The sequence below is a fragment of the Stegostoma tigrinum genome, chromosome 11, assembly GCF_030684315.1.
Source record: "Stegostoma tigrinum isolate sSteTig4 chromosome 11, sSteTig4.hap1, whole genome shotgun sequence".
NCBI classification, from domain to species: Eukaryota; Metazoa; Chordata; class Chondrichthyes; order Orectolobiformes; family Stegostomatidae; genus Stegostoma; species Stegostoma tigrinum.
Window position 1 is genome coordinate 63,809,633 of NC_081364.1, and position 16,157 is coordinate 63,825,789.

General features: G+C 40.2%; 1 protein-coding gene across 6 annotated transcripts in view; it reads right to left on the minus strand.

Moving 5' to 3' along the window:
* The window catches only part of dock3 (dedicator of cytokinesis 3), a 1,242,443-nt gene that overhangs the window by 454,907 nt on the left and 771,379 nt on the right, over window positions 1-16,157 (minus strand). For all 6 annotated transcript variants that reach the window (XM_059649508.1, XM_059649506.1, XM_059649505.1 and 3 more), the window contains 2 exons: window positions 9,814-9,855; window positions 7,693-7,847 (listed from right to left, as the gene is read on the minus strand). In XM_059649508.1, coding sequence (XP_059505491.1) covers window positions 7,693-7,847; window positions 9,814-9,855 — 197 coding nt within the window. The remainder of the gene's footprint in view (window positions 1-7,692; window positions 7,848-9,813; window positions 9,856-16,157) is intronic.

Consider the following 16,157-nt stretch of genomic DNA (forward strand, 5'->3'; position numbering starts at 1 on the left):
GCAAAGGTAAAGAACCCTTCTGCCAATCCATGACTTCTCTTGTTTATTGTGCACCAGCCAGTCCTGCAATGAGAGAAAGAGAAGGATAAGCCTGATAGGAATGTATGTATGAGTGCTTGACGAGTGTGCAGAGCCCTGCCAGGTGGTGAACCCTCTCTAGTAAGAAAGCAGAAGTGCAGTTTGAAGAGTTGTTGCATAAGCTAAGACAGAGACCTTCAGTGCACATCATGCATGTGAAGGCAGTTCAGTATGTGTATGTGACAGGCCAAAAAACAGTGGTATCATACTGAGTGATAGCCACACAAGCATGAGATTGCAGTGAGAAGATGGTACCTCTTAACCTTGAGGAGCACAGGAGATCATTCATCTTCCTATTGTTTCTTAGATTCCTATTTGTAGTGCTGGCCTCATGTACGATCTCAACACAGGCCTTTTGGGTTTGATAAAGAGAGCTGCTTTCATCCATCAGAGGGAAAGAGGACCTCCTTTCTGGCTTAGATTTTTCAGACCAGCATGTTCATTAAGGGATCTGGAAAGTGGGAAGCCACCTTTTGACACTTTTCAAATATCTTTAGTTTGCAGGGGGAGTAATGACCACAGGCTGTTTGGAGCTCCTGATTCTAGTGAGTGAAGGGGCTGTCTGGATGGCCTTTAAATACAGCACCAGGACATTCTGTCACAGAAGGTGTTGATGGGGGCCAGAACCTCTGCCCACAAACTACACGTGAATGGCTGCTTATGTCACCATCAAACTCACTTGCACGCGAAATAGGCTGTAAAGCAGATGATTGCTCTAGAAAACTCATTGAGGGCTACGGCAGATGTGAAGCCATCTAAGATGCCAGTCACCATACATTTACTCTAAAACGGAAAATCCAAGACAAAGGACAGTGCATGCTGAATAGATGAGTATTATATGCTGAATCAATGAGAAGGAAGCCTGCTATGAACAAGGTGAGTTGGAGGGAGCCTGCTAAAACAGACCGAATTGGAGGAAATCTTGAAAAGAACAAGCTGCCTGCTAACTTCTCAGAGTTCTGAAAAGAAAACAGTCTATATCAGTTCAGGACGAAACGTATTTGTTCTTGTGAAAAAGTGAGTGATACAGCATTTCAATATTGTCTTTTCTGAGCAAGTTTTGACTGCAAGATTTCACAGACAGCCATGCAACGTTTAGTGATTTGAACATGTGGTAGACCAACAAGGCAGCGGACCCTGGAATATCTTGTGCTTTATTTCACTGCCTTCAAGAATAACTCATTGGACAAGCTTTCTTTAAAAAGCCAATCCCTACAGATAAACCTGCACTTTGTCTCCTCTTTTCCTGAAGACAGCCAGTATGCTTTTGTGCTTGTTTTGGAAATATTTTGAGAGATAATCATTTATACTTCTATATTACTGACTGTGCATCTTTGAAAATGTTTTGTTTTGATAATAAATCTGAACATATAATAAATCCAGAATTGCATTTATTAAGAAACCTGGTTGAATTACCTTTTTCCTTCAAACCTCATATAGATAAAGTAGATTTGGTAGCTGGAAAAGGTACTTTATTTCATGTTGAATGGAATAAAAAGGCTAGAGTGATGGTACTATCCTCCAATTTTGATTATAACACCGTGGAGAGAGAATCAGAGTTAACTCTTCAGTTCGATGACCTTTCATCAGAATTGACAAACAGTAGATTAGTTCAAAATCTTACTTGTTTGACCAAGTATTTGGTCCCCTGGCCTAATATTTAACATGGCTTGGTATTAAATTTTACTTGATAACACTTCTGTGAAGCACCTTGGGATGTTTCACTGCATCAAATGCACTATGTAAATGCAAGCTGCTGATGCATGTACACGATTGTTAAATAGGCGTGCTAGCACAAACATGTGCTGTACAAACTGCTGCTCATGATGAAGACTAGTGTCATGAGCGTCTAACTATAGGAAACTGCAGGGCCTGTTAGTCTAAAGTAGCAGAGAAAGATTACTTCCTGGTCTAACTTGTACAGTCTCTTAGAGCTAGCAAACATTGGTTATTAGGAGCAAATTACTGCTGGTACTGAAAACAAAAAATGGTCTAGATCAGACCAGGTCAGGCAGAATCCATGGAAGGAAAGCAAGCTAGTGATTCAAGTCCAGATGACACTTCATTAGGCCTGACGGGAAATGTGGAAGGGTCAACATTTATACAATAGTTGGGGGTTAAAGGAGGGTGGAGTGCAGGTGAAGAACCTACTGTTTTGGACAAAAGACTCAGCTTCCTGCCCTTATGAATTTTGGACTTATCGTGACATTGAAATGTTTTACCTCTGCCTCCATTTCCGCACTTACTTCTTCGAGCAGGAATCACACCCGCTGTTCCACCAATCTCTTCACCTGCCTCCAGTATTCAGCCTCCACTTGGACCCCTTCCTGTAGCCTCTTACCCGTCCTCAACCTTTATATTGAAAACTGCCAGCATGCCATCAGCTATCTCAATTTCTCTCCTCCTCTCATTGTCTATATACTGCTCCCTACTGAAGCTGCCTCACTTCACTCTCTCATGTTCCATTCTAACTTTGTTATCAAACCCGCCAACAAAGATGATGCTGTTGCAGTATGGCGCACTGATCTTTACCTTGCGGAGGCTCAATGCCAGCTCTTGGACATTTCTTCCTAACTTGCCCAACCATAACCCCACATCTGACCGTCAAGCCATTGTTGCCAGGGCTGTCACTGAGCTCATTATCTCTAGAGATCCCTCAGCTGCCTTCAACCTTATAGTCTCCCTATCCCAGACAGCCTGCTTCTAGCTCCTTTCCAAAATTCACAAACCAGCGTACCCTGGTAGGCCCATCATATCAGCCTGTTCCTGCCCCACTGAGGTTCTTTCCTCCTACCTTGACCCCCTGGTCTCTCCACTTTTCCAGACCCTGCCCACCTACATCCACAATTCTTCTGATGTCCTCTGCCATATTGATAACTTCCTGTTCCCTGACCCTAACTGCCCTTGTTTCCCTACTGAACAATTTCTCCTTTCATTTACCTTGCTTCTGCCAAGCCAAAGCAGTGGCTGATTGCGCACATAGGTTCTAGTTACGTCTGACTCTTTATGGAGTATGTGGAAACATCTTTGTTTCAGTCCTACATTGGCCCCTCCCACAACTCTTTTCTCAGTACATTGACGACTGTATCTGTGCCACTCATTGGTCCCCCCAGGACTTTGAAAAATTTGTTCATTTTCCTCCAATTTCCACCCCTTTATAACTTCCATATCGTCCATTTCTGACACTTCTCTTTCATTGCTTGACCACTCCATCTTCATTTCAGGGAATAAGCTGTCCACTGCCATCCCATACAAAGCCAGTGACTCCCATAGCTACCTTCACTACAGCTCTTCACACCCCATTTCCCCTGCAAGGATTCCATCATTCTCCCAGTCCCTTCATCTACTTCGTATCTGTTCTGATGATGCCACCTTCCAAGACATTGCTCCCTTCTTCCATAAGCGTGGTTTCCCACCCACTATGATTAATGACCCTCAACCATATCCGACCTCTCACCCATATGTCCATCCTTGCCCCTTCCTGTCACTCACAACAGCATGATCAAGATTCCCTTGTCATTGATTTTCATTTCACCAGTCTCCACAATCAAAGGATCCTGCGCCACCATTTCATACAACTCCAGCAGAATGCCATCACTAAACACATCTTCCCCTCACTCCCCTTGTCTGCATTTCGTAGGGATTGTTCCCTCCAGCACACTTTAGTCCATTCCATGACCAGCCCCTTCCACAGCACCTTCTCATGTAACCACAGAAGGTGTAACATCTGCCCCTTCACCTTCATCATCATTCAAGAAGCTAAACTGTTTTTCCGGGTGAAGTAGCATTCCCTGTCACCATGTTCACTCTTCCCTCCCCCTGTTCCAGTGGGATAGTGTTCTTTCCAGTCTGGTAGTTAGATACACCATTGTTCTGCCATTCTCACTTTCCAGTTACTTAATCTGAGCTATCAAAATCCTTACTCCCCCAGCACTCCCACACATCCCCCACTGCATAAATGCTGCCCCCTCCACAGTTCACATCAGCTCTGATGAAGACTCATCTAGACTCGAAACGTTAGCTAGCTTTCTGTCCTTGAATGATGCCTGACCTGCTGTGATCACCAGCATTTTTTGCTTTCAAGACACTGTTTATTGTTGTCATTGGCAAAAGTTACCAGGTACACTGATATGATAGACATTGCAAGTCCAGATTGTGGCCTCACACCTTTGAGGTCATAAGCTGTTATGCCCGCAATCCATATAACATCATCGTAGTGGGTGGTGCTTTGGATAAACTTCATTATTGACACTTTCAGACCTAAACACACAGTATCCAAGAGGAGTTCAAGACTCAAATGTCGTGACCAGCAATAAATTTGGAAAATGTTCTTCTATTCCTCAAGTACTTCTTTACCACAGGAATAGTTATTGAACAGGTCGGAAAAGAACTTTGAAATAGTCTCAGCAGATCACAATGAACTTCAATCTGAGCCTGTCTGGCTCCAGAAATTCTCCTGTCTTAACATCCCTTGTATACAGTATAACTTGGTTATGTTGACTTACAAGAATTTGGATCTTATGTTATTACAAAAACAGAAACTGGCTGATTGTGCTACCCAGCCTGCTTTTAGTTCTAAGCTTTTAAAGAAGCAGTTTTGAGATTTCTAAGTAATGCAGAATTTTCAATACTGATACAACTGTTTAAAAGCAAGCCATTTCAACAATCTCTTACACAGACTATCAGTTCACTGCATTTGTGTTCCAGAATTTAGCTATCCACTCTGTATTCTGTCAAATGCAGCCAAACATGTGAGTAGTGAGAAACTAGAAACGTTTTGAGAAAGAAATAGAAACATTCAAGTGCAGCAGCAAAAATCTTTTAGGAGACCTGGAGAGATCAAAGCAGGAAAGGTGAGCATGGATCATCAACTGCAGCCTTTCATCACAATCTTCTTCTCTTTAGCTTATTAATTATGCACACAAACTCTACAGCGGCTGCCTCCTAGAGTTGTGTAGCAGATATGTGCAACTCTTCACCAGAGCAGGACTCCTAGAAGCGTTGCAGACTGGCAAAGGAGGCCACACCACTAGATACAGCCAGCCTGAATGAAGGTCGAAGACTGAAGGTCAGAATGACATCCCAGATTAGAAGAAATGCACAGCAATGCAGCGAGAAAGTGAATCATATTAAAAAAAAGAGTGCTGGAGAAACTCAACAGGTCTGGCAGCATCAATGGGAAGAGAAACAGAGTTAATGTTTTGCATCCCAGGAATATTCTTCAGAACTGGAAGAGACCGGAAAATAAAGAAAAAGGGAGAGGATGGAGTGAGTCGAATGGGTGATGACAGTAGCACCACCAAAGACAAAAGGAGGGCTATTGCTAGTAAAGAAGGGATTTCAGTGGGATATGGGGAATAATCATAACTATGGATGGTTGAAAACAGGGTGTCTTTGCTGAGAGGAAAATCCATTCCAACAAATTGAGATGTTTGGAGTGGAGAGGCAAGGAAAATGATGAAACAAAAACAGAGGAGTGTTCATGAGTTGTTCAACTCAACATTGTATTCCGAAGACAGTAAAGTGTTTAGGTAGTAAATGTGCAAAAATCCCTCCAGTTGTGTTGGGCTTTGTGGAACTCTACAAGAGGCCTAGGATTGACATGTTAGCATCTTAAAAAAGAGTGTGTATTGAAATAGCAAGAAACTGGAAGGTCAGAGTCATGCTCTTACACAGACTGGAAGTGTCCTGCAAAGCATTCATGTTCCATTACTTTTCTTGCCTCCCCACTCCAAAATCTCAACTTGTTGGAATGGATTTCCTGTCAGCAAAGACAAACTATTTTCAACCATCTATAGCTATGATTAGTCCCCATATCCCATTGAAACCCCTTCTTTACTAGCAAATAGCACTCCTTTTGTTATTCATCTTGTCAATCTAGAGGAGGCTGCATGGTGAACAACAAGTAGGCAAAAAAGCTAGCATAAAAGTTTCATGGTAATAGGAAACGCAAATGAAATGTCAACCTTTGTTTCAAAAGGAATGGATGATAAAAATAGGAAAGTCTTGCTAAAACTATGCTCATTTGCAAAAGGTTTTAATCCCCTTGTCTAAGGACGGAAGTACTAGCATTGGAGGCAGTCCAGAGAAGGTTTACTGAATTGACCTCAAGTGTCTTAGCTAATGTTATGGACTAGACTAGACCCCTTAAAATATTTTAAGAAGTGGCCTAGACCACCATTTTAAAGGCAAGTGTAACGTGCTGTATTCTAGATGCAATTCAATTGGTTGATCTACTCGACGTTAAGCAAAACAATTTACTCAAACACGATTGTTAAAATACAACCAAGGAAAGAGGAACTCAGAATAACAACTCTACTGGAAAACTTAACAGAATAATAGATATAGTAACTACTACTAATCAACTGTTCCAATAGAAGGAACATCTCATTAACACACCCCTTGGCAAAAAGGCAAATTCCAAAACCAGATTCTCACATGCAGTTCCCCAATTCTGGCGGAAAGAATATCAAAAGTCAATTCTGAGAGAGAAAACTCCAGCTTTTGACTGAAACAAAGAGCAAGGTGGCAGATTTTCACAATCACAGTTTCTGCACTGTTGAGACTCTAACAACCTCTGCTTAAAGGTAAAAATCTAAAAACTTGAAATCCTGGTCTGAGCGAGCTGGTCACGCCCATCCAGGCATCTATTGTTCTAAGTTAAAATAAAAACACAAGGCCTCACAAGCGGTTCACTTTACTGGCCTTTTCAAGTAGACAGCTTTGTACCTCTGTCCTAAAAGCTCTAAAATAAAATCAGGACAAAATAACCTTTTAAAGAGACGGTATCGTCTCACTACTTAATATTCAACAAAATTACAAAGGGAAAACAAACACAACTCATCACATACTGGCTGTTGCTCTACAAATGAATGCTGCATATGGACTGGGAAAAGATGAAAGACTGAGTGAGGGTGAGGTTATTGTTCTGCTGGGATTTCATGTGCACAAAAAGATTTTAGTGATCTGCGCAAGTTCTGCCCTCAGGCCTTTCTCCCATTCAGAAATGAAAAACGGTCCTGACCCGAAATGTTAGCTTTGATGCTGCCTGGCCTGCTGTGGTCGTCCAGCTCCACACTGTTCCACCAGAACATTGAATGTCCTTTTGTGTGTTATTTTTGAACAAATGGAACTTAAGTTAAAAAAAAATCCTGGATTCTAGCTGAACAGGAAATGTTTAAAAGAGGGTAGTTAATCCTTGCTGGTTCAGCATTAATTGTCACTACCCCATGTATTCCTGCTTCCACTCATTTTCTAATGTATCAGCTATTTTAGGGTCACAGTGAATGAGTAATTCTGACACACTGTGACATTGAATTTCTTCTTGCACTTACCACCAGTACAGCAGCATAGTTCCATATATTCCTGGCACATCACAGCATACAGGTGATTGGCATAATTAGAAGATGCTGTTGTAAAAGTGTATACACACACAAATGTGCACACACACTAAAACAAAGAGCATGCCAAAGCTTCAGTTATTAACTGTGGACAACTACCCAAAACTTGTCTCTTACAAAACCTAGAAATACTAAGTTCCACATAGATGAAATGAAGTATTGTGTGGGACTGCCCAAAGCTGTCGGTTGAATTCATCACCTTTTGGGCTCCTACCTGATCTGTTTACCCTCTCGCATGTCGTAAAGAGAAAAGAAGATGTCTGTATCTTCTCCAACAGTGTGGTAGGTAAAGCTTTTCATACTTAGCAAGAGATGGTGGGGTATGGGGATGCGGCATGCATCACCATGTCGATGTCTCATAGTATCGGTCTATTTCAAAGAGAAAGAAAGTGTCACACTTTTCAGAAATACAATAAAATGAAATCAAACATCTCAAAAAGCTGCAAACAACTTTGGACATACATTTGAAAATAATATTTTTTCATGGCTCTGAGGAGATTACAAGGCAGTGGGAATGACTACATAGTTATTTCAAAGAGCCAGGGTGAATCCCCTCATCGTGTCCTTTAACATTCTATGATCATTCTATGAGTTTTAACAAAACCAGACAATAATGCAGCCTTTTTCAACTTCAGATGTTCCAGTGTAATTTTCACAATGGCTAATCTATCCACACTTCAAATAATGAATGAAAATATTTGTTCTAAAATGTGCCGGAGAGTACTTTTTCAGCAATGGTTGTAAATAGCATCCTGTCAGATGAGCAAATCTCAATACAGAGCAATCAAAAAACCGAAATTGTAATGGCCCTCCATCCAATTTGCAATATCCAATGTGCATATTTATTAATTAATATAACAGGAACACTGAATGGTAATTAATGGAGGCAATAAAGTCACACCCACTGGCTGAAAGTCCAGGAATAACCTACGTCACCTCTTTTAGGAAAGTGCCATCCAAGCATTTAACTGGACAGTAGTGATCCTATCATAGGAACAAAAGTCTCTTGTGTAGAAAATCTGCCTGCCAAGAGTTGCCAGCAGCTTTACTGAGTGGTAATACCACTGCAGAGGCAGTGATTACTGCCAGTAAAACATCTGGGGACTGATAGCATTACTGGATTCCAGGTCACGGATGAATGATGATAGAAAGGAATTTACAGAAGGTGCAGCGTTACAAGGCAGGTGGGAGTGGTGTTGGCCGCAAGAGAAGGCTTTGACTGTCAGCAAGTCCTCTCCTTCCTGATGTTCAATCCCTAGGTCAGGCACTGAGTGCCTTTGAACAAAGGAACTCTTGCCAGGAGCCAATAAGTAACTCAATAATTGGCTTGTCGTGTTCCCTGAATGGCAAAACTCCTTACCCACTGCTGGATTCATACAGCAGTCATGAAAACAGGCCCTTAAGTGGGCATTAATTGCCCACTTAAGCACCTCAATTGATGGCCAAGAAGGTCAAAACTTCTACTGGGGAAAATTGGGCACACCAACACATAATATCCTGCTATGATTCACAAAACCTCTCTAAGCCATTTGTAGTTACACAGTTATAAAGCTTTTAAAACAATGCCTGAAATATTTCTGCTACTTCAGCTTGGTCTTGTATTCAGGTAGATATTTCGACATTGTTAGAAGGTATTTGAGAGAGTTCAGCTTAGTTAATATATCATTTTTTAAAACATAGTCCTATGCTACTTTTCTTTTAAACTTTTGCTTTGGTATAATTTATGTTTACGAAGATATGGGGAATTAATGGAATAATTTCAGAGCATTTGTTGGCATCAAGCACTTACACGTCAAGTATAGCCTCAACTTGGCTAGAACCCCACAAATTTACCACATAATGTTGAGTTAACAGGGTTGAAGTTTCAGCCAATTTGTGCTTATAAAGCAGCAAATCAATATGGTATGGATTCATGTCAAGTCCTAGGGACTGAAGTAATGTTTTAAGGCATTGAATATGAAGTATGAAATAGGAGTGGAAATAGGCCATTTGGCCCCTCAAGCTTGCTCAACCACTCAATAAAATAGCAAATGAGACAACAATCGTCACTTTTCTTCCTCATTCCCACAGTTTACATTATGGATTGACGCAGGAACCTTTATAGGAAAATTATTCTGACACTCAATTCATGATTTTAAAAAAACTCAAATATTAAATATACTATTTGTGAGATACTTATTTTCATTTTCAGGACCTATTTTCTAATATAATGCATATATTTTAGATTTTCTTTATAATATCAAATTATTGGTATCAATAGTAGTAATAAATTTGAAGTAATAAATAGTAGTAAACAATACTAGTAATAAAAATCTTTTGATTTCTTGAGATATACCTGTGTAGTACTTTGCTGTATGCTGTGTCTACTGGACAAGTGCTGCGAAATTAAATAAAACATAATTAATAAAATGCATTATAAGGTAACAATTTCAAATTCTAATCTTATTAAACGTGACTCTTGAAATTTTGGCTGAATCCTGTAACGTTGTTGGACTTATCCTACCTGCTGAGCCATAATCAGATATTTTATATTATTAAAAACTGAGGCACAAGAGGTTATAAAATTTTAGAGTTTGAATTTCACAATAGGCTTACAGAAAAGAAAAGCATTATTGAGATAAAGAAGTTATTTGTTTTGTATATCATTGATTTGAATGTAGTTGAGGTCAACAGGAACAAAAGGAACAAATGTCTTTTCTAAACAGATGTCAAGATATACTGTTCAAATGGAGAAGACCTCTCCCTCCACAATAATGCATATTTTCACTAATCTTGACTTTGAGTTTAACTCCAGCTAAGTTTTGTTCCTTCTAATCTCAGAATGAGGTTTGAGCATTGAGGATACTTTCCTTTCAAGTTTTAAATCTTTCCCATACACACACAAATCTATAAAGACCAGATCTTGCAACACCAATTGAAGTTATGTAACATTCATTCTTGAACAAGATCTTCCATCTTCTTCATAGTGATGATGCAGTATTTATACTTTATACATTATTCTGCAGAAACATTTCTTAATACCAAATGCAGCTGATCCTCCTTAATGTGTTGAGCAGTTCACGATATATTAAAACCAGTCTATTGGCTTTTAACAATGACCACAACAAATGGCTGACCGAAGATCGATTGTTAATGGAGATAGCAAAGTCCCCTTTTAATCAATTTCAGTGTTTCTTAAAGCATCAACACCTGCATTCATGTCACACTACTGCCTAGAATGCAAATCACTGTATCATAGTTAGGATTATAAAATCACTGTATCTCGTCTGCCTCGGGGAGGCTATTTCCAGAGTAAACCTTTGGAAGGTGTCTGCGGCAAAGCCGGATAAAAGCAGAGAGCTCACAACTGTTTCGCATAATTTCAGTTGACCTTTCAAGCTGGGCTTTTACACTTGTTTGTCACAGGAGATGAATATTAAGGTGCTTGAGTGTTAATAAGTCTTCTTGAACAAGATCTTCCAGCTTCTTCATAGTGATGATGCAGTATCTTATTTATTCAATTACCAATTTTGATGGCTCTGTTTAAAGATTGACTGTCACAAGTCAAGACTTTTAAATACATGTGATTTTACCACGGTGCACAGGTAAATTAGATCTCTAAACACAGCACCATACTGGATGTGAGTTTGCTCGCTGAGCTGGAAGGTTAGTTTTCAGACGTTTCGTCACCATTCTAGATAACATCGTCAGTGAGCCTCCGATGAAGCGCTGGTGTTATGTCCCGCTTTCTATTTATCTGTTTAGGTTTCCTTGGGTCGGTGATGTCACTTCCTGTTCTTTTTCTCAGAGGATGGTAGATTGGCTCCAAATCAATGTGTTTGTTGATGGAGTTCCGGTTGGAATGCCATGCTTCTAGGAATTCTCGTGCGTGTCTCTGTTTGGCTTGTCCTAGGATGGATGTGTTGTCCCAATCAAAGTGGTGTCCTTCCTCAAAGATACGAGTGATAGTGGGTCATGTTGTTTTGTGGCTAGTTGATGTTCAAGTATCCTGGTGGCTAGCTTTCTGCCTGTTTGTCCAATGTAGTGTTTGTCACAGTTCTTGCAAGGTATTTTGTAGATGACGTTCGTTTTGTTTGTTGTCTGTATAGGGTCTTTCAAGTTCTTTAGCTGCTGTTTTAGTGTGTTGGTGGGTTTGTGGGCTACCCTGATGCCAAGAGGTCTGAGTAGTCTGGCAATCATTTCGGAAATGTCTTTGATGTAGGGGAGAGTGGTTATGGTTTCTGGGCCCGTTTGGTCTGTTTGTTTGGGTTTGTTGCTGAGAAATCGGCGGACTGTGTTCATAGGGTACCCGTTCTTTTTGAATACGCTGTATAGGTGATTTTCTTCTGCTCTTCGTAGTCCCTCTGTGCTGCAGTGTGTGGTGGCTCGTTGGAATAATGTTCTAATGCAGCTTCGTTTGTGGGTGTTGGGATGGTTGCTCCTGTAGTTCAGTATTTGGTCCGTATGTGTTGTTTTCCTGTAGACGCTGGTTTGTAGTTCCCCATTGGCTGTTCGCTCTACTGTGACATCTAGGAATGGCAGTTTGTTGTTGTTTTCCTCCTCTTTTGTGAATGTTATGCCAGTAAGGGTATTAGTGATGGTCTTGAAGGTTTCCTCTAATTTGTTTTGTTTAGTGATGACAAAGGTGTCATCCACGTAGCGGACCCAAAGTTTGGGTTGGATGATTGGCAGAGCTGTTTGTTCGAGTCTCTGCATTACTGCCTCTGCTAAGAACCCTGATATCGGAGATCCCATGGGTGTACCGTTGGTTTGTCTGTAGGTTTTGTTATTGAAAGTGGTGTCCTTTCTCATCTGTATGTAAGGATACTAGTGATAGTGGGTCATGTCTTTTTGTGGCTAGTTGATGTTCATGTATCCTGGTGGCTAGCTTTCTGCCTGTTTGTCCAATGTAGTGTTTGTCACTAGGCAGGCAGAAAGCTAGCCACAGATGAGGAAGGACATCACTTTGATTGGGACAACACATCCTTCCTAGGACAAGCCAAACATAGACACGCACGAGAATTCCTAGAAGCATGGCATTCCAACCAGAACTCCATCAACAAACACATTGATTTAGAGCCAATCTACCATCCTCTGAGAAAAAGAACAGGAAATGACATCACCAATGCAGGAAATGACATCACTAACCCACGGAAACCTAAACAGATAAATAGAAGGCGGGACATAACACCAACACTTCATCGGAGGCTCACTGATGATGTTACCTAGAATGGTGACGAAACGTCTGAAAACTAACCTTCCAGCTCAGCGAGAAAACTCACATCCAGAACCTCAACCTGAGCCACAAATCTTCTCAAAACTCGCTAACAGCACCATACTTCCATTTCCTCATGATGCACATGGAGCATGGGTAAATGTCGCTTGATCACTAAGACAACAGCACTCAATGGGCATTTTCATCGAAATATATTCTGTTAGATTGGTTTACTTCAAACTAACTTTCGTTGGAATAATTGCAGGAGTGCAGGAGAGTTGGATATCTAATTGGAAGATTTAAAACAAAGTGTTATGGGAGAGATCTCTGCTAACATCTAATATTTGAATCCAGATCAGTCTTGTATCATACCACGTACACGAAAAACAAATCTCTAGCAAATCTTAAAGAGAAGACCAAACAAAATTCAAGTGAACACAATAAGGGCTTATTAAATTCCAGCCAAAGCTAACACTAGTAATAGAGCAAAGTAAAAATCGTACAACATAGCTAAATAAGTTTGAAAAATGGTTTATTAACTTATGAGAAACAAATGCAAAATCAAAACCAGAGGTGATGCATGGTGCTGCACCTGCTTTAAATGTTGGGACAATGGGTGCAATGAGCTAGACTGGCCTATGGGATCCACTTTACACCGCAATTTTAGCTGATGTGAAGCCCCTGCAGAACCTCTTGAATTTGTAACTGCATGGTCCCTTCAAAGCCTCATGCATTTCTGACTTGGAAGGAGGTCAGATGGGGCACAGCCACACTTGCTTCAGTCTCAGCAAAACCTGGTTTGTGTTGCATATGTTGCTGAGATAGCAGCTTATGCAAGGTGAGAATGAACTGAGCAACATACACAGGACTTGCCCTGACCTAAGGTCAACAGACATAGAAACAATCATATGTCGAGAAGTTCACATTACCCCCAATGCGTAACAATAATTGCTATATCAATAACTCTCATATCAACCATATAAAGTTTCAATGAAGTACCAACATCTTAAAAACCTCTAAATAAAACCAAACGAAGGACTGTGAATGCTGTAAATCAGAAACAAAATCAGAAATTGCTGGTAAAATGCAGGTCTGGCAGCATCTATGGACAGAAATCAGAGATAACATTACAGGTTGAACGACCCATCCTCAGTTCCTGACCTCTAAAGAAGGGTCACTTGACCCAAAACATTAACTTTGATTTCTCTCCACAGATACTTCCAAACCTGCTGAGCTTTTCCAGCAATTTTTGTTTTTGCTCCTAAAAAACCCCTGTCTGGTTTTAAAAGTCTCAATATGATCATTCAACACACACAAATAAAAAGAAACAAAACTATTTATCTGTTTCATTATAAAACTTGTACTGAATAACTTCACAATTAATAGTACCATTGAACATTGGTAGAAAGGCTACAGTTTGCCATGAACAACCTGAACTTCGTAAGTCTGGTGCTCTCATTAGACATCCACTTTAAATTTTTGCTGTCAGTTAAGTTTTCAGAAGCCATTTGCTTTGCTTTACTTTCTGTCTTGCCTCACAATTGCCATCAGTGAACTTCCATCTCAGTTTGTTACAAGAAGAGAAAGAGAGCCAATGGAGTGAAGCCAAGCCACTCAGCGTGGACCAGAAGTAATCTGTGCTCATTCATTGGTACTCAACACACATGCATTTATAGTTCTTGACCAGCTTGTGACAGCAGATCTGATAGGCCTATATCAAAATCAGTGCTAGCAGATATGTTGATAACTCTTTGCAAACATCCAAACAAGCATATGTTCTCCTTTCATTACAGCACGAAAGAAAGAGGGTACAATAATTATTAGTCAGCATTGCCTGTTTAGCTACACCTATCAAATAGTACAAGCACATTTGAAAGCATTGTCATAGCTATCACAAAACAAACAATCCTGTCTCACAGCATCCAAGTCAGTACAGGTTTCAGTGCAGATCATGTACCATCAGGGTTTTGAAGCCTGGTACACGACAAATCAGCTGTTGCTTTAATCCTGCAACCACCTCCTCGCAGGTTGTGATACTAATTATGGATGGAGTGAATTGACAAAAAAGCCTTTTCTCTCTTGCAACTTCTCATGTAACATCATCTGACTTTGAAAAGACAACTCAAAGTGATTGATGTAAAGCAGTGCTCAGACACATGTTGTAGAGTTACACCTGCACACCAGATTTCTTTCGCCATAAATTTTTGCCGTTCACAAATTTATCTTTTTCCCTTTCACTGGTGGCTGCTATAGATTGGGTTAATTTTTCTAAAAGCTACAAGAATTTATACAACCTATCTGTACAATTCTTTGTCAATTGTCTGTTCATGTTTAAATTTTACTGGTCCCTTATCAAATTATACAAACAGGTTATTGCTAGACAACAAAGTGCTATTTGCACATTCTCTTTCTAGTAAGGCATGCTGCAATTTTTGATCAAATATTGCTGTCTTGTACCAGAATGCAAAAATTAACACTGATATGATAAACACTGTATCTCCCTAATCTAACAGTCTTGAGACCAGAGCACAGAATTTGCCGGATCACAGGAGGTCATGCATCAGGGTTAGCACAGGGGTTTCCCACAAATTTGATGAGAAAGGTCTTCTGCAAATCAAACCTATAGCTGTCACAAATGTATAAATAACCAACTGAATCACTAAGATGGTTAGTTTGCCTAATTTTGGCTTTCTAAAAGAAACCGGCAATAGGTTTAATATCTCACCGGCAGGTTCATCCAACTCACTGATTACGTAAGTAAATGCTTGATTTCTTAAAAATAGATATCAAAACAATTTTGCAAGTTCAGCTTTCATATAATGTGCATTATGTCATATTAAATTTAGATAGGAGTCTACAATTAGGAATCAATTTGTAAAAGGATTCCTTCGATCAGAAACATTTGAAACTACTATGTAGGTTTTAGTCAGGCTGAATCAATTTCATTAAACTTCCTACAATTGCTGGTGCTTTGTCAATGAAAATATCTTCAATGAATGTGTCACCATTTTGACTGAAGTCCATTAAAAATTAGTGTAAACTTGGACTTTAATTATGGAAGATATTTTCAGGATATTAAGCACTTTAATAGATAGAGAAAATTTGGTTTTGACAGCTCAAAACTTCAACCTGAGCAAGGTGATACGCAGGTTAATTACCGCCTCATTCATGCAACAGTCCCACAGAAAAGTCACATCTTTGCAGGTTCAAACTGAATTTTGGCACTGACACAGTTTATTTTGAGGAGATGCCCTAGGCACTGATATTCACGATGCCATTCTTATTTGCTTTACTTCACTGGCCTGATTCTGATATTAAACCTCTTGGGTTAACTCTGGGCAAATAGGTTTTCATTGTAAAGTCTGCATTACCAAATCGGCTGTGGACGGGGTTCTGTCGGAGCCGGCTGTGGGTGGGGTTCCATCGGTGGTGGGCAGAGTGCCGCTGTCTTTGGCGGTGGGCGGAGTTGCGTCGGCGGTGGGAGA